The 22,200-nt window shown below is 40.6% G+C and overlaps 1 protein-coding gene across 5 annotated transcripts in view; it reads left to right on the plus strand.

The window, feature by feature from the left end:
* Positions 1-22,200, plus strand: part of PHF21A (PHD finger protein 21A) — a 131,575-nt gene that overhangs the window by 97,462 nt on the left and 11,913 nt on the right. For 3 of the 5 annotated variants that reach the window (XM_081001762.1, XM_081001759.1, XM_081001760.1), the window contains exons 6-12: positions 6,163-6,336; positions 10,385-10,639; positions 11,873-11,962; positions 13,926-14,225; positions 16,837-16,935; positions 19,913-19,964; positions 21,571-21,650. In XM_081001762.1, the coding sequence (XP_080857888.1) occupies positions 6,163-6,336; positions 10,385-10,639; positions 11,873-11,962; positions 13,926-14,225; positions 16,837-16,935; positions 19,913-19,964; positions 21,571-21,650 (1,050 nt within the window). The remainder of the gene's footprint in view (positions 1-6,162; positions 6,337-10,384; positions 10,640-11,872; positions 11,963-13,925; positions 14,226-16,836; positions 16,936-19,912; positions 19,965-21,570; positions 21,651-22,200) is intronic. The other 2 variants (XM_081001763.1, XM_081001761.1) reach the window with 1 other exon arrangement.

The raw sequence follows: 22,200 nt of genomic DNA on the forward strand, positions 1-22,200 counted from the left end.
TCTGTAGTAGGCCAAGTTGGTTGGAGTTTTGGGTAATTATTATGCGAGTCAGAAAGAGACTTGGTGTACAAGTTTTGGCCACTCTTGAAATTGAGACTTCAAGTGACCACGACTGCCAAGCAATTTGTTTTGCTAAGTCTGTACTAAACATTTATGTGGTGATAAGTATTATTGCCATATCATCAGCTACATAGCATAATGTTAAATAGCCAGATCAATTCCCTCTCAAGAAAATGAACATGTGGGGCTGATTTCAAGAGATTTTGTGTGGAAGTTTAAGGCAGGACATGTACCACATCAGTTGGAGAGTCCATGACTGAGTATCTCAGGACCATAAGTCAACAGATCTGTCGGGACCTAAATCAGGATACAGAAAGCCAAGAATTTTCTTTTTTGTTCAGTTCATTCATGAGAAATTACACTAAAAATATTGTAACTAGTTTGCTGCCTAAAGAAAACCATCATTCTATCCTACTTAAACCTTCTTGTTTTTATATTGCCTCATATTAGACACAAAATTTTTACCCAGTATTTGTTTCCTGTTTGCACAAGGAGTCTGTAATTGCAATGCTACTTGGTTCTTTGCGAGCCCAGGCATAGTGAGCCTAGGTTCGGTGGGGACTGGTGGTGTGAGAGTACCAAAAAGGACATGACAACATCTTGGGATTAAAAATGGCCTAAAGTTTATTGATTACAGATTCTAGTAGGCTTTTGGTTAGGCATTGGGTACCATATTTTTCTCTCTATAGGATGCACTTTTTCCCCTTCAAAAATGAAGGGGAAATGTGTGTGCGTCCTATGGAGCGAAGACGCCATAGCCCCGCGACCCTCTCCCGGCTGGAGAGGTGACACGCGGCTATGGCAGGAGCCTCTATAGCCGCGCATCACCTCTCCAACCGGGAGAGCGCGCACGGGGCTAAAGAAGCACCCCGCAACCCTCTCCCGGCTGGAGAGGTGATGCGCGGCTATGGCAGGAGCCTCTTTAGCCGCGCGCCACCTCTTCAGCTGGGAGAGCGTGTGCGGGGCTAAAGAAGCCATAGCCCCGCGACCCTCTCCCAGCTGGAGAAGTGACGTGCGACTATGGCAGCAGCCTCTCCGCTGCGCCTTTCCGCTGCTCCCTGACCTGCTCTTTGGGGCTGGTGGTGGGCTTCCCCCTGCCAGCCCCAAAGAGCAGGTCGAAAGGAACCTGAAGCCTGGAGAGCGAGAGGGGTCGGTGCACACCGACCCCTCTCGCTCTCCAGGCTTCCAAGGTAGCCGCCTGAACACACCTTAAACGGCACCTTGTTTTAGAGTGGGAAAACAAGAGGGGGGAAATTCTCCCTCTCTCTGCGCAGCGCCTCCTGCCGCTTCGCTGAAGGGGCGCTGGGCAGAGAGGGGGAGATTATTTTTTTCTTGTTCTCCCCCCTCTATAAAACAAGGTGCGTCCTATTGTCCGGTGCGTCCTATGGTGCGAAAAATACGGTATGTATCCTGAATCGGTCTGACTGATTGCCTCATTAGGGTTGATCCTGTGTTAAAGCCCCCCGCCCCCATGACACAGATCAAATAGGGTAGACCCACCTGGCCACCACTGGGGAAATTTTATGGCCTGTTAGCCCCCTTCTGGGCCTTCAAACAATTCCCCCCCATGAGCCCATATACCAGGGCACCCTCAGGTCCGTCTCCAAAACCACACCCACCAGACTGACTGCAATTGGCAGATTTGAAATTTAATTTTTGGTGGGATATACCAGATGCCCCCACGACCAGCCGAGGCTGTTAGTGTTGCTTCCGGTTGTGCAGGAGAGGACCCCCATATCCCCAAGTAATGTTGGACTTCCAAGTTTATTTGAAATGTTGGCTTTCTGAGCTCACAGTGCTTTCACAAATGGAAGTGAAGAAATGAATAACTGGCTTGTGGAGTGCCTATATATATAGATAAACCTGGTATTTGGGCAGTTCAGGTAGGGCTGGAACATTAGGCCAGCCTTCCACAACTTTGTGCCCTCTAAATGTGTTGGACTATAATTGCCATCATCTCTGACCAAGGCTGGCTGGGATTTATGGGATAGGGAGTCCAACAACTTCTGGAGGGGCAGCAGGCTATTTCTGTGTCTTCAGTTGTGGTTGCCAAGGGACAGTTGTTGCTTACCATTAGCAGTCAGATATGTTTCATATTTATACTGTAGTTTTTTTGCAGTTAGCATCATCTTGTAATGACTTTTGTACACAAAGGAACAATTAAAAGATGCACTTATCTATACTGTTTTGTGCTTACGGGGTGTTTCAAAAGAGTTGCCTGGACTTTAGATATTTAAAATATGTAGACTTTAGAAACGTGTGTGTGCAATTATGCATAGACTAGGAGCTGTTGATTTTGATCTTGAATCTCCTGTACATTTAACAGCAGAAAGTGTGTTCACAAAGCGGATACAGTTCTGGCAGCTTTTTCCTCAAGAATGTTGTTGAACAAAATTGATTTAAGGTAGCTTTGACAATGAAATGAAGCAAATGACATTTGCATATGTCCAAGGACATGAGGTTTTCTAATACTCATGTAATTAGGAAAAGGGTGTGGTAAAAATGAAGCAAAAGAATGTGCAAGCAATACAGTGTATGTGGAGAAAATGAACATAATGATTACTACTGATTCAAGGAGCATTGTCAGTCACATGGTCCCCAAAATGCACAACCAGTTTGTGCCAACAAAGTATCCTTCAGAAGTGTATAATCTCATATGTTTTAATAAAAGCTGCTTAATTGTGTTACTTGTCCATAATTGCACTCCGCTCCCTAGCCTGGTCTCATGTCACAGGTGGTCTGGACTTTGACCTTACTATGGATGCCATTGGCTTAGCTGCTTTGATGACACGATGGCAGTTGAAGATGGATTAGTGGTATTGGGCTCCGATGTAATGATGGCCGTAGTCCATGACAGTAGCAGCTGGTGCTTCCACACAGGTACACCAGTCATAACAAGCCAACATGGCACAATGGGCCAATGGAAAAGGTCTGGTGCATCAAAGAGTGGAGCCCACATAAAATGTTAAGTTCACTTCAGTTTTGCTGCTATTCTATGTGTTCATAAGTCCTCAGCCAGCAAGCAATGCGACCTGTATGTGGTATCAGACCACCACAGGTCAACACAATGCTGACTGCAACTGTGGCACTATCAGAAGCATGAAGTAACCTAAGCACAGTGCAGGCACCTCAAGAAAGGGAGTTAAGTTACATATTATATGCATTGTGTGATGGAGGAAATAAATAGGTTGAATAATATTTTCCTCGAAAGCATTTGCCCATGTTATGCAAAGATCAAACCCAAGAGAAAGCAGACTACACAACCTTCTCTCACTCATACAGACAGAAGGGATTTCACAGCCATTCTTGCTCCTTCTGGCTCTTTCTCTGAATATCAGGTACCCTGTTTTTAAGCTTTGAAGGGTATTTGGCTGGCTACCAGTTCCTAGAAAGCATGTTTGCTTATAAAATACATACACTTCTTATTAGTGTTTAGTTTTGCAATTCTAAAACATAAAACACAGGCAGTCCCTTTAAGCCACCAGTGTAGTGGAGTGTGGCCTGATCCAAGGTAAGTCACAACAGGAGCGCTACCACCATGCAAATATACGGTAAAAAATTGAGAAATAGACCCCCAAATGCATGTTTGGGTTAAAAGTGAGTCCTGGGTCTGAAAAGGTTGAAGATGCCTCCTTTAAACTGAACAAAGGAACTGTCTTGTAATACGTTAGGGGAGGGGACAGGAAGTGTCCCTGCATGTCAACTTTTCACTCTTTATAAATGAGCAGAGAAACAACTTTTCTCCCTCATTTTGTCTGCTCTTCATGCTAGTAGGCAAGTCTTTAGTTCTGTAAAACTAATGAAAGTTTTCAGGTGTTTCATTCCTATTTTCCTCCACAGCTTTCCTGGGCTTTGTTTCAGGGCCTGGGGGAGGAAGAGTTGTGAATGTGATATGACTCACTTGACTCCTACTCAACCAAATTCCTGTTCCGATTGGTTCTCACTTATGATTGCAGCTTGGCGCATGAGTTATGCGAGCTTAGCTTCCCCTTCTTTCCCTGCTGTTTTTGTTTTGTGATAAAGGACACGGAGCAAATGAATGCTAGCTCTCTGCTGCTGGCTTCCTTGAACTAGGGAACTGGTAGAAAATCACCCTTATCCCCGAACTTCATAAATATAGCTATAGAAAATAAAAAAGAGGCTGTCTGATCTTGTTCAACACAGTAATGTAGTCTCTGTGATGTTAATAGGTGGAGTCATTGTTTGGCAGGTGTAACTGGTTTCTGTTCTATTACTTCCTCTACATTTCTCTGCTTTCTGGAAATGTTCCTTTTGTTCCTGTCTCTGCTTGCTGACATAGCATTTTAAATAGCTTGATAACAGACGTGATGTTTCAGAAAGCAACCTTAAATGACTGATCAATGGTTGAATGCACATATAAACTCAGATATGGAGCAGATTTCTTTGCTTGATGTCAGCTGCCTATATTTCATTTTCATGTGTAAGTTTTCAGGTAAAGTAGTCTAATAAATTCAGATAGTGCAACATGGTTCGATAAACTACAAACCAGTCTTTTAAATAGCCGCTTGCTTGGTTGCCTGATAAGAATCACGTAAAGGTAGCCAGACAAGGCACTGACGTCCACCTGTCTCGGGAGACAATGGAGGAGTGCGCCTTTTGGGGCAAAGACCAACTGTTGGGAGGTTGCTGCACCTTATAAGAATCACCCATAGGTAGCCAGGCAAGGAAAATAACATACTTTCAGGCCACCACTGAGCCACAAATGGTCAGCATAAGTAAATGTGGGTTGGTGGGGTTCTAAAGTTAGGTAGTGACTGAATTACCTTATTTGCAAGTCAGAGATAAGCAGTCATTTCAGAGGACCCAAGTGCCTAGAAATGTCACCTAGATAGGTCAGGAGCCATAGAGTTCTAGAACAGATGACAGAAGTCTGGAATATACACCACTGTAAAGTGGTGGCGGCGGGGGGTGGGATGGGAGAACTTGATAAAAGAATGGACTGAGAAGGCAATGTCTGAGTGGATTGAGTAGGCAATGGGTGAGCAGTTGTAAGAGTTGGCCAATGGCCACCAAAGGGTATGGGGGCGGGGGAGAAATCCAAAGAACCGAAAACAGATTCTGCTGTAGCAGAAAACGTACAGAGTTAAAATTTGCAGGGAATTGGGTACTCTTAAGAGTTCAGGGTTATTGCTGTATGAAACACTGAACTACTTTTAAGACAAGAGTGTGGAAACTTTTTTTTGCTTGAGAGTGCTCCATTCTCTTACATATAATCTTTCAGGGACCTCATGGCAGCAGTGGGTGGAGATGGACACACTCATTCCTTTCTCCGCCCTATCTCTCATTTCCCCCTCCTTACCGCCTGCATGAAATTAGCCTGATAGGTTTGTGCAGGATTGAAAACCAGGCCGGTTGTTTGAACTGTGAATGTCCTGCTATGCCACATATTCTAGGATGAACTGTGTAGGAATAATAGTGCATGAGGGGATTTCAATTTAAGTGCACGTAACTTCTGGTTTGAGGGCTGTATTGTTATTGCTTGTCATATTTGATGGTTTCTGCATGCAGCCATTTGGGGGGGGAAATGAGTTCTCTAATGGATGTGTGCAGTGTTTAATTTTTTTAAAGGAGTTTTTAAAGTTGCCAATATTTGTTAATCCATCTTGAGATGCCTTCTGTAAGTGGGGGCAAAGTAGCTGGTAGCACTTTGGCCTAATGAGCCAGTATATTTTTTTCATTTATTTCCTTGATCTGAAACATGACCATACTTTTAGGATCCCTCTTGAATACTCAGAATGCATACTGAGGAGTTCATTAAGTAGCACCCAATAGGTTGAGAGAGCTCAATGATCCTACAGATATGTGTAACTGTAGTGCCATAGTTAATTGCTAAATGACATCTTGTTTGAAGTACATGTCTATTCTGCCACTGCCGCCTGTCAGTTACACTCTCATTGTAACAGCTACTGTATCACACATAAGGGACAGTGCCGACGCAGTTGGCTTGGACCACCTAGATTAATCCTTTGAAAGCCAGACAGTAAATGGATTTATAAACTATAAATTATAAACAAGTGTATAGAGTGTTTTGCAAATTAAATAATGTAATGCCTTGTATTTTTGTGTCTGTTTCCATGATAGAAAAGAGTGGTTGAACAGCTGCGGAAGAATTTGATGGTAAAGCAGGAACAGCCGGACAGTAAGTTTCAGATACAACCATTGGCACAGTCAGAAAATAAAATACAAACTCCACAGCCACTACAGCTACAGCAGCAGCAAACTACTGCAGCCTCTCCAAACCTGCTTGGATCACAGGTAAAGTGGTTGAAGGTGTTACACTAATTTTCAAAATGTATTCCTTTCTTAGAATGAAATGTATCACTGTATAAAGAAGAGAACACAAAATCAGAGTTAACCTATCATAATCCAGGGCACACTTGCTAGAGAGTAAGTCATATTGAATTCAGTAAGGCTCAATTCTGAATCAACATGTGAAAGATTGTGCTGCAAAAGCTATCAGTAGCATTTAAGTGAAACAAGAGCACTTTATGAACTTGAGTCTAAGCATGGATCACTCCCCGCTTCCCCAGAAAGCTAAGTCAATTGCTGGATTTTGAAGTAACAGTATTATATGAATCTTGCATGCTTTCGTTTTTTGGCATCCATAGTTTTTTTAAGAACTGGATCAGAATACTGGATCAGCATTTTCTGCAAGGATAGGTGTCCTTCATTGGAAAATAATGTGGAATTGTCTTGAGTTTTCTCTTTTTGTGGAAATGATTGGCTTCAGAAGTTGTTAACTAGGGAACTACAAGTGTCCAGAGATCTTGGTTCAATATGTTTCAGCAGCATGAAACAGAATACCAGAAATAATAATATAAAACCAAACAGGCTATAAACAAAGAAATACATAGAAAGGATCCACATAAACTGCCCCCACTGTCTTCTCCCCACAAATACAATAACAGAGATTAATGTAGTTGCATCTATAATTGCTGAGGGCATTTGCTGCAATTTCAGTAAGCTTGAATCACATAGTCAGTTTAGAAAGCTGGTTGCTTGAATTAGCAAAAAATAAGTTATTTGTGTGTAGACATTTGGCAGTCTAGCTTCTGATATATGGCTTATAATGAGGCAGAGGAGAGTAAACCCATCTCAACAGGGAACAACTATTCCTCTTTCTGTTCTCAGCATGGTAGAGACTATACTCTAGAGACTGGGAAATCTTGGGGAAAATAAGATATTTAGAGAGGTCCTCAGAAGCATAAATGGCGTTGGTTTGATACTATCTGTTTTGAGAGCCACTTGACTGCCTCCTCCCTACAACTTTGGCCAGGGAGTGCCCTGAGTTTGGAGAAAGGTAAGCTTAGATGTTGTCTATTGCTCCTTCTCACTAGAAGAAGATAAGCGATAAGCTAGCTTCTAGAGAGTACTGGAAGTGCTTTAAGGAAAATTGCTGTTGTTTTAAGCAGCATTGGGGCAGCCAAGAAACTGAGCCTTTTCCTTGTGAGCAGTTATTTGCTCCCGCTGGCTCTTTGAGACCCTGTGGGCAGAACTAGCACAATGACGGGCTGTTACTGAAAATGGTGGCCCCTTGTTAAAGAAAACCCTTTCCCACCAGTAACATGCCATGACACTGTGTTTCCCTATCAGCAGCAAAATATATGGAGCAGAAGCAAGGAAGTGCACAGGGTGATGACATCTGGACAGATGCACAAGATGTTACAAAGGAGGAGCTTGACATGAGGCATTTGTTTTTGGCATTTATTTCATTTAGTTCTGTTCTTGGAAACTTCATCTGGGGAGCCACAGCTCAGTAGCAGTGATGCTTTACATACACAAGGTCCCAGAGTCAACCTGTGGCATTTCCAAGTTAGGGTTGGGAAAGACTCCTGACTGAAATCTCTGGCATCTCCAAGTTAGGATCAGGAGAGACTACTAACTGGATTGCTTGAAAAATCACTGCTAGTTAGTGCAAATGCTAAGCTAAGTGCACTAGTGGTCTGACGTCATGTAAGGCACTGTGTTGGCCCTTTTGGACAGCAGCATATCAGGGCATCATTGCTATTAATATATACAATTTTATCTCACTCTTCAACTGAAGAAAGGGCCCCGAAAAGGCTTACAGAGATCAATCTTTGCCCTTGGGCTTACAACCGAAACTAAGTGACACTAAAGAGAATGGGAATTGGTGGGAAGGCGAAGTGGAAAGCCAACTCAGTCATTAGTATGTTGCTAAAAAGTTCTTATAACAACCAACTGGAATGGAAGTAGTTCAAGGACAGAAAGTAAGCAAAAACTGCTGCCCCTCCTTTCCTTCTCTCCCTTGGTTTCATTCAGCATGATGGAATGGGCATTGCTAGATCATAGCTGGGAAGAGAGAAAGCCTCATGGGGCGGTGCACTTTCATCAGAAGAGGAGAAAGATCCGGAATGGCCTGCTATGAATATCCTACCATCAATTCATGTCTATACAGAGAATTGCAGGACAGTTGGTGGAAGACTTACTTTTTAGTTCGCAAGGCTTTGCTTTGTATGGGAATTGTTCACCTGGAAGTCGATATATATTACTGACTAGGACCACTTCAGATATTGCTCTAGGAATTCAGAATTATTGGACTCTCATCTGACTTTTCCACTTGATGTGCTTTTAAAGTAACTGAAGCAAAATAATATTTAAAATGTGAGAGAGCAAAGTGTGCATTAACAAGTATATCTTTCAGGTAGATTGTGAGTCATTTTTTAATTATTGGTGTCTGCTTTTATCTAGAGTTTTGACTGTAAAGGGACACTCATGTTCTTCTCTGTACTCTGTGCTGTGCACTTTGAGATTAACTTCCAGGTCATTTCTGCATTTGTACAAAGTTATGTTCAATGCTAAAGAGCCCTCTAGCGACACTGTATTGAAATTGCTTCTACTCTTTCCTTGCCAGCATCCAATTAGGGTGTTTCTTAGAAAGCACTGAATCTGCAACCCGTTCCTTTAATGTGTATAGAGAAAACCAAGTTATAACTTACGTTACACACACATGCATCTCTGAATTGTCTACTCGGAAATCTGCAATGCTTTCCAAATTAGTCTTCTTTAAAACTAGCTAAATATGTGCTTTCTCATTTGAAATAATTATAAACAAAGCATTTTCCACATTGTGCAACAACCACAATAAGTTCTTCAATAAGGGATTTTAGCAGACCTGATTATTTTTAGTTGTGGAATGTGTTGTGTAAATCATAAGAACTAGTGAAAACACTGTCATAATAGTGATGCTAAAATGTAGTTGTGATGTGCTTTTACTGATTATGCTGAAAGCCCCTCATTTTAGCCTTGATACTTTAGCTTTGAAGTATCGCAGGATATTGAAGGTGTTTCAACAATATAAAATTACATAAAATACCAATTCAATTAAATCTGATAATGAAAAAGGAACATTAGAGCAACAGCAAAAACAAAAAAAACTCAATTCAATATCAAATGCTTGGAAAATTCTGCTAAAGTACACATTGCATCTACTTTGCACCTCCGTGTTCCTGGTTCCATGTTTGCTGAGTACAAGCACACGCACCCTGCTGCTCCTGCTCAGTACATTGTGCCCACTATTACAACTGTTGGTGCCCAAGGTTCTCAGACTCCTGTCTGCTGCTGAACAGTTAGTTCAACACTCTGTCAAGGGCATTTCCGGGCAAATTATCCTAAATTCCCTAGCAACCAAATGTCCATCTACCTGGATTCAGTGTTAGCCTGTTAACTCTTATCCATGTGACCACAGCCTACAAATACTGGTTCAAAACAAATCCCATTTGACACTGCCTATGACGTTTCCGTGCGCTGCTCTGGTTCGCCAGAAGCGGCTTAGTCATGCTGGCCACATGACCCGGAAGCTGTACGCCGGCTCCCTCGGCCAGTAAAGCGAGATGAGCGCTACAACCCCAGAGTCGGTCATGACTGGACCTAATGGTCAGGGGTCCCTTTACCTTTACCTTTATGGCATCATATAGGTACACTAATGTTTGGGGGACATGGAATTGACTAGAGACATGGGGACATTATATGCGCCAAAGCATGTACTATCAAGACATGATTAATTTCACACACAGTTCACCAGTGGATTAAGCAAGCCATGGTGTGGTGTTTCCTGTGTGGTTGCACGTCTATATGTGGAAGGTTTATTGAAAGTATTTGTAAAGGAGTGGGCTGATTCCATACAACTTTGACAGGTAAGAAATTGGTGTTTTAAATCTTCCCAGTTGCATTTCCCTTGCATTTCAGCTTCTGCTTTCTCACTTGTGAATTTCTAGAGCAAACCCTGTCTGGTTTGCGATGAATAGGTTCCAAAGTGTGTGTTTTGTTTTGTTTATTCTCTTAGAAGACGGTAACTACAGCTTCTATGATCACCACTAAGACACTACCTCTTGTCCTGAAAGCAGCAACAGCAACCATGCCTGCCTCCGTTGTGGGTCCAAGACCTACAATTGCCATGGTGACTGCCATCAATAGCAACCAGAAAACTGTCCTTAGCACTGATGCACAGAACACGCCAGTCAACCTCCAGACAACAAATAAAGTCACTGGTCCAGGAACAGAGGCAGTTCAAATAGTGGCAAAAAATACAGTCACATTGGTAAGCGGTCTTTGTTGCCTAGTGTTCTAAGGACGTGAGCCATTTTTAAAAATTTCCCTTGTTGAAACAGAGATGCGTGCCCTTTTGGGCATATACAGGTATTGAGAAACTTTGTTTAATGTGAGAAAATACTTTTGCTCTAATGGGTTTCAATTTTTAAAATAATTTACTACTTTAACAAATGATTACTATCATATCATATTTTTCCTTGGTGTGCTGAAAGATAATTGACAATGCACCTTCACTCCAACTTTTTACAATGCTCTGCTTCCCAATAAAGGCATGTAGGACCATGCATGGACTTACCTTGTTTAGGTTATGCTTTTAAATGTATGTTCCTTTCACTGCTTATATTAAAATTATTTTAATGAGGGTCACCAACGTTGTCTATTTTTGGCTGCTGCTGGACCCACAAACACATCATCCTGCATGACGGGATCTAGCCAGCATCTTCCTCAACCTGCGAACCAGTCTTTCTCAAGGGCGCTTTTGTGACTAACTAGCAACTCTGATAATCAGTTTCACAAAGTACTAAGCAGTTGAAGCCTGCAGAAATGTAAAAAGTAACTTGAGTGGAAAATATATCCTTGTGAGGGAGGCCAGGCATTTAAACGGAGTTTTGCTGTTTAAATAAGAATTGATCCAGAGCTGCAGCTGTAACGAAATCCATTTATACCCTACAGTATTTCATTCCCAAAGCAAATTACTGTATATGAAAACAGTGTTCTACACATTTAAGAGAGAACCAGAGTCCTAATGTACTAAATAATTTATCTAGTACCTAACACTTATCCTTCCAGCATTTTTGAATATTATTGTTTATGCCCTCTTATCAAATATTTCAAAACATCCCCCCCCAAGTTATGAAGCCTTAGCACAATTAAGCATCATGTGCAGCTCCATTTGAATGGGCAGCCAAACCTGATTATTCTTTGTTGTTATTTGTTGCGCTTTGACTCGTAAAACAAAGAGGAGAATTCAAAAATGTCAAGCATAAGGGCATATTTTTAAAAATAGTAGAGGTCTTGGGTTTTACATGCTGGTGAAACAAAAGGATACTTAACTTCATTATGCCCATGAAATGCCATTTTATTTCAGAATGGCTTGAAGAGCAAGAATCTATTTACTGTGAGAAAGGTAGGCTGTGCCTGAATAGCTTTGAAGTTGCTCATCACACCTATTCCCTTTGCTTAAATTTGTCTTCCTTCCCACCTGCCCCACTCTTATTGTTAGCAGGTTCAAGCTACACCTCCTCAGCCCATCAAAGTGCCACAGTTCATCCCTCCTCCCAGACTCACACCTCGTCCAAATTTTCTTCCACAGGTGAGTTTGTCCAAAACAGGAAAATGGGTAGGAGTGGGGAGTTTGTCCTAAAAGTGTGACTTTGATTGGAAGAAGTACAACACCAGATGTTTCATATACTTGGTAATAATTGAACACTACCTAATATGCTTTCCAGATTAAATCTCCAGCTTTGCTATCATATTTTTGTTTCCCTGTCAGCTCTCTACCTTGCACTAGTTCTGTAAGAACTGAATTAAAGACGAGTTGATGAAGAAATGCCTTGCTTGTTATAAGGTTATTGAGTGCTGAATATTTTTTATAGTTTCTTTGATTAAAGAGCCCCTATTTAATGTGAATCCTTAGCCTTTTTGCTAAGCAAAACGTAACTGTAATCTAATTAATATAGTTTCTAGCTTCCTGCTCCTTTCTTCCAAAGAGGAGCAGATTTTATCTAGAAATAATTTGAGCTGCAACTTTTTGAAAAAAATCTGATCTTTTACCCAAAGATGAAGGCATTATGTAATAGATTGTTTGCAGTATTTTAAATTACTAGAATTAATTTAGTTGCTCTCTCTCTCAGAGGATGCCATCTGCATCTCATTGAAGCTACATCTCTTCTCCTACCCACACTGTTGATTTTTAATGTAGTTGTTATTCAAATTTCTAGTTGTAATGTCAACAATCATTACCCAGTTATGAAAGAGAAGAAAGCGTGAAAATATTAACTGCTGCACTATGCCCGTCCAATGCTCTAGTCACCTGCATTTAACCCAAAGAAAGTTAGATGGGCTCAAAAATGTAATCCCTGATTGGAGGAGAGGGCTGTGTAATTCAGAAACTAGCTACTCTTGCCAACACAGTTGATCTAATAATAAATTAGAATGCATAGCCATTTGTATCCAATTTAGACACCCTAGATTTTAGAAATACTTCAAATTAACAGACCTTTGAATTCCCCCAGATCTATCCAAAGATATTTTGGTAATGCAATTGTATTTGATAACCTGCTTAGATTCCTCTCAACACTCAGTATTCCTTGAGAATATAGCATTGCAAGTTGTGCTTCCAGACCTGTGCTTCCAGAACCAGTATATCCTTTTAAAGTATGATTAACATTGAATATGTGAAGATACAAAATGAACATACAAAATGTAACATACAAAATGATTGCAGTATTGTAGAAATGTACAAGAATGTGTGGTTAACATCTGCGCACTAGCAGTTAATGCATAGTGCAGCCATCACTAGCCTGGCAGCTTTCAAGTGTTTTGGACCACAATTCCCTTCAGCCACAATCACAATGGGATATTATGAAGGAGAATGAAAATCGTACTTCAAAACCTCTGGAGGACAGTAGGCTGTGGAAGGCGAACACAGTGCAACGGTCATAGCTGGAATTAAACAAGATTTGGGGCAGTTTTAAAAGTGTGGTAGGCCTGAAATGTACGTGAGGGTTACATTCCAGGGGTCTACATGCAAAGACAAACTCATTCAACGTCAGGAAACCACACACCCAACCTGGAACTGCCTTCCTCTGCAAACAATTCCTACCCATCTTGATATCGGCACACTGAGCGGGCAAGATCTTGGGAGCCTTGCAGGGCCTTCCTGGACCCTCTGAGAGTCCTATAAGTAAGGCAGAGGGCTTAAAAACTCTTTCCATGGCAGGAAAACTGGGTGCTGAAATAGCCTTGTTTTCCAGGCTTTGGAAGGTCACATGAGGGCTCTGGAGGCTTTTGTAAGAGATTGTGTGGCCCCTTCTGATGGTTTTTTCCAGTCTCCCACCCGCTTTCTATTTATTTTTTGGCGAAGTATGCAAGGCTGCAATTGTGTAAGTTTTGGGCCTACTGTAGTTCTTTCCAGTGCAGATGTGTAGCACTATATAATACAAACACTACTGTAATCTGAGTCACATTTGTTGGCACAGCCATAAGTTATGTGTTAAGTACTATATCTTATCTATGCATGTAGTCTGATATGGGTTTCTCTCTCTCTTATGTAGGTTCGACCTAAACCTGTTGCCCAGAACAATATTCCTATCGCCCCTGCCCCACCTCCTCCTATGCTCGCTGCTCCTCAGCTTATTCAGAGGCCTGTGATGCTGACAACAAAATTCACACCCACCTCCTTACCTTCCTCTCAGAATTCCATACACCCAGTCCGTGTAGTGAATGGGCAAACAGCAACCATAGCCAAAACTTTTCCAATGGCACAACTCACCAGCATTGTTATAGCAGCCCCAGGTACCAGGCTTGCTGGACCTCAGACTCTACAAATCAGCAAACCAAATGTTGAGAAACAGGTATTAGTAGTTTAAACTGTGAATTGTTTCCTTCTCCTAAAGTCAATAGAATTAATGGAGATACAAATGCAATTAACCATAACGTAAGACCTGTCCTCTCATTGCCTCTCCTGTGGTTAGCAATCTTGTGTGACCGAGAGCAGGGCTGTGACCACTAGCCCTTCCATACCAGCCATCCCATCCCCTTCCACCGCCACTTAGACTGTCCATATGTTGGAGAAACCTGGGCAGGCTCCCTGCACAATTGGGAATAGGGATGGGTGGATCAGTCCATTTCCAGCCTGTGTCCATTTCCTGTGTGTGCTCATAGGCGCAGTCCATCCTGTTTCCATATTAAGCTGAGCAGTTTTTAAAAGACTGTCCAAAACTCTGCATTTAAATACATAAATATGTATTTTAATATCAAAATATGTATTTAGTTGTGTATTTTCCAAACTGGCGTTTGGAAAGCCTATTTTATCCTAAAGCAAATTCCCATTTTTTAATGCATTTTGACACTTTTTTTTTGAGCCAAGAACGATATTGCAAAATTTGGAGAAGTGCAAAATCCAAAGTATAATTTTGTTTCAATCTGTTTATTTAGTTTGGGAGGTGCATTTGCTTAAAAATGCAGGCCAAGTGAAATTTTCCTGCATCCCAAATTTATAATCCTGATTTCACTGGATTCTATATCACAGGGGGTGGATACACATATAGGGTAGGCTCTCCTGTTCAGAGGTTTCTTGCAATGTATGGATGGGGCAGGGTTGGCAGGAGAGGACGCTGGTGGACAAGCCAGCAAGTCACAGCACTGTTCTCTGTCTCATGCCAATTGTGAGATACAATGTGTGAATAGGGATGGTTGATAATACCTTGTTCCTCAGACAGGGATTGGGAATGTACCAATAATTCATAATGAGTGAGCAGTTAATTTGTGATTTTATATATAGTACATCAGAATAATTAAAATTTAGTCATTTTGTGCTTTTTCTGCTGCTTCAGCATAAAACATTAACCATCAAATAATATTTATCCATAATCTTGCTGACATTTATGATGAAGCAGACATGCAGATGACTTAATTACCATCAGTTTCAGCTAACCTTTTGTAAGTAGTTTATAACGCTGGACATTTGAGAATTTCCTCTAATTCCATCTATCAGATGTAGGCCTTTTTGTGCAAATGCACTTTAAACTGACCTTTGAGTCTACTGATCAAAAGCTTGCTTGGTTTCAGTCTTATAAGCTTGACAAATTTGCCATGAGCGGTTATTTTTTAAATAGACAGAAGTGTGTCACCTTTCCCCCCAAAACTTACGTTATCGTCCTCTCTTCAAAACACTCTGAAGCATATGCAAGGTGATATGGCACTGCAACAGGTGGCAATGTGCCAAGGCTGGCCACAACTCTAGGTTTCATAGAAGCAAGGACCTTCAGCAAAAACCCTAGGAAGAAAAGCCTATACATAGTACCAGTGCAGAGAAACCGCCTTTCAGCCCTTATGTACTGAGGAAGGCTGCTTCCAGTCTGGTCATGGCTTTTCTTGTCGTAAATAGGCAGAAAGTTTTCTCAAGTGTGAACAGAGCCAGACCTCTCTTTTCCACTTGCCAGTCTTAGGAACACACACACACACACACACACACACACACGTATTTATTTATAATAAAAGGTACACCCTCCTACTTTTATTTTCTAAGGGAGATGTCCAAAGTGGCCACCATCATTTCAAATAAAACAATTAAGAAACAAGGTTTCATCCTCACTTGTCAAACCATTGGTCTAGTTTGCGCAAACCACAAACCATAGTTTAGTGTTAGGTTCTTGAGTTTCCCCCTCTGCTCTTCCAGCACAACTGTACTTATAGTGTTAGTTGTGGTTCATCCAAACAAGCAAGTAGGATCACACAGTCTAGTAAATGGGACCGAGAAGTAATGCAAAATAATTCACAATTTCAAACAATATGGTTCAAGTTATTTCTTCATGTTTCTCTTATTTCTGAGTGAACACATTGAAAACATATTTGTCATCTTAGAACAGATGGATCTAATTTTGTGACATCACAGCTATGTCATAAAGTGGGAATCATTGGGCAGGCACTTATGATGCAATATGCAGGGGATTATGACATCACTAAGCGAATGAGTTTCAGGAAAACCCAGCACTTGGGAATTCTGGAGAACTTATCTTCAGGCAAATTCTTGTTATAGTGAATAATGAATGAGAGAGATGCAAGGTGCATCTCTCAGACAGATTATTGTCTGGACAAGCTTTTCATGGAATGTTATTTCACAAAACATTCTGCTTACCAGGTCTCTCTTATACGTAGCCCCTCTTATCCACAGCATGGATGCAAAGTTATTATTATTACATGATCTAGTTGCTGAATTGGGCTACTTAAGTGTTGCAGTTGTACACTTGATGTTCTAAATAGTAATTTTTATTTGGGATTGTGTTTTCACTACTTAAAATTTACCACACTTTTTAAAGGAGCTCTTGGGGAAAATATTTAGTGTATTGTTCGGATTCATTTCCATCCTTTTCTTCATTTTGGTAAAGAAAAACACTGGCTGCTGTTTCTGTTTGTTTAGGAATTTAAGAAACCCGTGTTCACTTGCTGTTGTTTCCCTTTCAGACCATCAAGCCCCAAGCGGAAACAGAGGAGAAGCCAACAGAGATTCATACAGTTGCTCCTCCTGCACCACCCAAACCAAAACGAGAAGAAAACCCACAGGTACTAGTACAAATATCTACAATATCCTTTTGTGGGGTTGGGCAGATTAAAAAAAAAAATTCTTTAGAAATGCTTTTTTCCATTTACATTTTAATGCCACTTTTCCTCTTAAAAGAGATTCACATTCTTCACAGTGTTATTGCTGCTATGAAGAGGTCTATATGTCTGAGGAATGCTAAATCTAGCCACAAATTCCTGTTCACCAAATATTTTCAGGGCTGGAAGAAAGAATGCAAAAGCTCCTGACTTTATGATAATGATGCTTGTATGTAGCACCTAAGGGTGTTCAAAGTGCTTCATGTTTTCTTAGTAATTTTTGCAATAACCCTGTAATTGAGGCCCTATATTCCAGAAAGGAGGCTGAAAGAATCTAGCCTTGCTTTAAGTTCTTGTCTAAGGTAAGGCTTGAACAGTGGCTTTTCCAGCTCGCTCTACTGTGCTATATACATAGAAATCCCAAATTATCCTTAGCTCTTTTGAGTGTTCAGATTTCATCACGCACGGCAACTTCTCCAATCCCACATGCACATTTTAAACATGTTTCGGTTGGCCTTGTTTGACTAAGGAAATGTTGTATTCGCTGGCGCCTTGACTGCCCCTCCCCTTTGCAAAGGTAGCATGGGGGCTTAAGGATGTCCCAAGAGATTTTGTGCAAGGATGCCCAATACACTCATCCTACACACACACACACACACACACACACACACACACACGCCTTTCCTGAAAGCTGAGAGTGTCCTGACACCTCGGCTTGAAGGTGCTCCAAGTGTCTCCAGCCCACCCTTCCCAGGCCTTTCGTGATGCTGCCCCCTTTCATAACCTTTCCTGTTATGAAACACCAAAGACGAAAATATACCCTGTGAAAAATCTCATAATTATGGTTTGTATAACAAATAATAAGACCCATTCACATAGTAGATCTATTGGACTGGTACATGTTTTAATACCTATACAAATTTAACAATAAAGCTACAGCTTGCTGGTAACCATCCATTTCAACAAATAGGGTTTTTGTTTAATCAAGCTCCTGAACATTTGCATCATGTAAGTTTGAAAATAACACATTATAAATAATATAAATGCCTGTGGATTTATTTTGTTTTCTGTGGAACAATGACACATTTAAGTGAGTGTGTGAAGGTTCCCCCAGCTGTTAGAAAAGAGAGATTGGGTGAGTTTATTCTTTCCTTGGGTGAGTGGAGTTATAATAGCATTTCAGACAGCTTGTTTTCTATGAATACCTGCAACTCAGAAAAATACTTCTGATGAAATGGACTGTAGTCCACAGAAGCTTCTACCATAATAGATTTGTGAGTCTTCAATGTGCCACAATTCTTTCTTTTCTTTTCTTTTTGTTGCAAGAGGCTAACATAGCTATCACCCTGCAAATCTTTCAGAAAGCGCAAGTTAAGAAACCTGGATTCTGGCAGCTTGAGCAATACACAAAATCAACTGGAACTAGTGAATCTCCCTTAGGGCCCATTTAGACAATAGTCTACCATCAAAATTCTGATTTTTTTTTTAAGGGGGATATCTTGGTTTCCCTCTCTGCACAGGGAGAATATATTAAATGAGCCAAGAGAGTTCACTTTTTACTAATTTACTTAGTATTGTCAGAATCTGAAATACTTTTTTGCTCCACTGTGGCTGTCCTTTTGCAGTCCATGTGATTCATATACAGAGAAAGGGAATGAGGCCAAACATTGCCACACAGGTCTAGTCTCTTGAATTCTAAAACATGGTTCATGGAGTTAAGAAATCATAGATTGCAAATACTTGACCTGAACAGTTGTGCTAGATGAGATGAAAGTGAACTACTGCTTTTTGAATCTCACGGTTCTCATGCCCTAAAACTTTTTATAGCAGTCTAAGAATAGCATAACTTGGCTGTCTCTTTAAAATAGATACATACAGCTGTGATGTTCTGAGCAAACAGCTTATGCAGCAATCATCTGGACAGTTCAGAAATCCCTGCTTGTGCTGGAAGGCTTCCATGTTTTCAGGTTTTGAGTAATCTCCAGTTAGATAACTATGGCTTTCATAATTCAAATCACACTATGTTCTGTTTTCATTTTCATAAAGTATAATGTTATTTATTATTTTATTCATTTATACATTGCTTGATTGTAAAAACAAACAAACCTCAATGCAATTTACAAAATGATAAACCATAAAATCATGAGAATTTTACAATATATCTGATACACATGCAAGTTTATACAGGGATTTTTTTTAATTTTTCAAATTAGTTTTGAATGGACAGCAAAGGCCTAGGGAGCAGCTGAACTGTTAGGTGCAGAGTTGGGGGCTATTTGTAAATAGTGGTCAGAGGAAGCTGAAATGCAGAGAAGTACAGACAGTGTATCTAATTAGCAGTGGTAATTCACAAAGCAGTTGTTGGTAATACAGACATCCTAGCATAGTTATGCTAATTATCTTACTCAGTATGCTAACAAATATTTCGTCTTAGGTCAGTCCACAAGCGATAGCAATGTGCTTGATGTATTGTAATTCAGCAGTTACAGGTGCAGCTGGTTTTAAATTGGTGTTTCTCTGCAGCAACACTTGTGTCTGCATCTTTTAACTAACAAGTCCCTGCTTCTGGGAGCCCTGGCCTAGTCAGGCTTTAGGAATCACCTGTATGCATCTATGTTGTCCAGCCTTTATGAGGCTGCTGTAGAAAAAACTAGTGTACCTGCTGCATAAAGATTTCTGTGTAAAGTGTGGAGCTGCCTTCAGTCTCATAGATCCACAGAGATGAGCTTGCCAACCCTCCTCTTTGAACTAAGGGATATGCAAGTTGTATAAAGATACATAGTGCTGTTATTTGCTTCATTTTATGAAGTGCCATTTGAGATATACAGGTGATGCTCAGTGAAAATTGTATCACTTTTTTAAAGCTACTATTTCACCTTAAAAGAAGTTTAGTTCCTCTCTTAATTTGATTGAATTGTTTTCTTCTTCTTTTCTGATACAGAAACTTGCCTTCATGGTGTCTCTTGGACTGGTTACACATGACCATCTAGAAGGTAAGAAAAATGACTATGGCTGCAATCTTTGCACACTATCAAGGAAAAAGTTTATTTAACTTAATGGTGCTTACTTCCAAGTAAATAAGTTTAGGATTGAGCTGCATAAATTCCAGAGCTCTGGAATTAATGTACAAGTTTCAAATATTTCTGCTTAGAGTGCATACTTTCCCATGTATTAAAGTAAAAGATCCATCGCATCCTGGTCACTGTCTCTTCAAGCTCTTGCCGTCGGGACGGAGATACAGGACGATGAAGACAAGAACGAGCCGTCTTAAGAACAGCTTCTTCTCCAGAGCGATCTCGGCCCTGAATGGGAAGCCCGGACTTTGAAAGTCATCTAATCTCCCTTGCTGTATTATACTGTTTTGATTAATTAGTGTTTTTATGGAGCAGTCAAGTAATTTTGTTGTCCCCGAAGGGGGCAATGACAATAAAGATATTATTATTATTATTATTATTAAACTATCAATTTTAAAAAGTGAAATATTTTCTGTTCAAGGTTCTGGGTTGTTTCCTGGAGTTGAAAAAATGACCAAATAGGATGATGATCCTAAATGCTAGTCTGATTTTTAGGTTTCTGACTAGGAGATCTAAGGCCACAAATATGGTTTCTTCAATAGCAGAACCACCACAGTACTATTTTTCAAATAACTTAATTTCCTTTATCAATTAATTAGCACATTGTTTAAACTGAGGGAAATTATTCTGACTGGCAGGCTGGATCCTAGGTTCCCTCAACCCTGGCAGCAACTCTGCCAATCAGCTGGTCTCACTATGAAGTCAGGTGACTAATTTTTCATTTCTGTGCAACAAAGCGTGCTGCAAAAGAAAACATGAGGCTTGAAGTTTTACCCATCAGCTGAAAGGCAGTGACCCCAAGTCTCTTTTCTGTAAGGATCAGCTGTGTTGCCAATTCAGTGGGCAGTGACATCAAGCCTACTTTGTGCAGAGATATCATCTGCACAGCGGATCCATCAGCCCACTGCAGTTCCATCTGCTCCACTTTGAACAACAGGGAGCATGCTTTAAGCTCTCAATTGTGCTTTCGCAGCCACATCTCTACCTGCCCCACACCTGTTGTCACATATAAAGTCAGGTGTGGGGCACATGGGTGTGGTTTGGGGAAAGCAGCCTCCCATGGCCTGGAGATTCCTCACCCCTGGGTTAAATATATTTAAATGGTTTTGTACCTTAAAAAAAGTTTGCAATATTTTGATATGAAGTTGTTGTAATCCACCTTTGGCTCATTGCATTGAGAAATACTGGGATATAAGTCAAGCAAATAAATCAGTCTTCAAACAATTCCCTGCTTCTGGCAGAAATAAGTTGCCAACAACAAATTTTGTGTGGCACAGAATGTGGAAGATAAAAATATCAGCTGAGAGGTTTTGGAAGAGCAGGAAACGCTTTCTTAAGCTAATTTACTTTCTTTTACTTAACTTTCCACTTTACTTTCAACCCATTTATATAATATGGATGTTTCTTCAGAATTAAGTTTGCAAAGAGCATTTCAGAAGCCATAGTTCCTGACTCCTAACTTGCTCATACTAGATATTGAGGTCTTTGAGCCCTAAAATGCTTTTATTTCTACCCTTTCCCCAAGAAATACAAAGTAAGCGACAAGAAAGGAAACGAAGGACAACAGCAAATCCAGTGTACAGCGGAGCTGTCTTTGAGCCTGAGGTAACAATTTTTGCTTATAAAATAAGTAAATAACTTGCTGAAAAGCATTTTGCTCATTGCTTCAGCCTTCTAGGTGTATGAAAACAATCACATTCGAAGCTAGACAGTGGGGCTGTCATCACTTAAGAGAGCATGAAGGACAGTTATAAATGGAAAGAAGTTTCCTACTTTATACTTTCTTTCCCTTATATCTTCCCTCCTCCTCCTCCTTCTCTGGCATGATTCCAGACTTGGCATGATTCCAGACTTGGCCGTATTTCTCTCATCACAAGTGGGATCAGCATTGCCCGTAACTGTGTGAAAGACTAGCTTTTCTACAGTGTAGTATCCAAACACTGAAACGATAATGGACATAATCTGAAGAAAGTTAAACCTACATTTGATTCTTACTGAAATTTATGGATTTAAGTGCAAAAGCCTGTTTGCTTCAATGGGACTCAACACTTGTGTTCTTACAGATTTTTTATATAGTCACTGTGTGTGTGTGTGTGTGTGTGTGTGTGTGTGTAGATGTAGCTTTCACTTGCCAAAACAGTTGACTACTTTCTTC

Source organism: Podarcis pityusensis (genome assembly GCF_964106645.2).
Source record: "Podarcis pityusensis genome assembly, chromosome: 1".
Taxonomy (NCBI): domain Eukaryota; kingdom Metazoa; phylum Chordata; class Lepidosauria; order Squamata; family Lacertidae; genus Podarcis; species Podarcis pityusensis.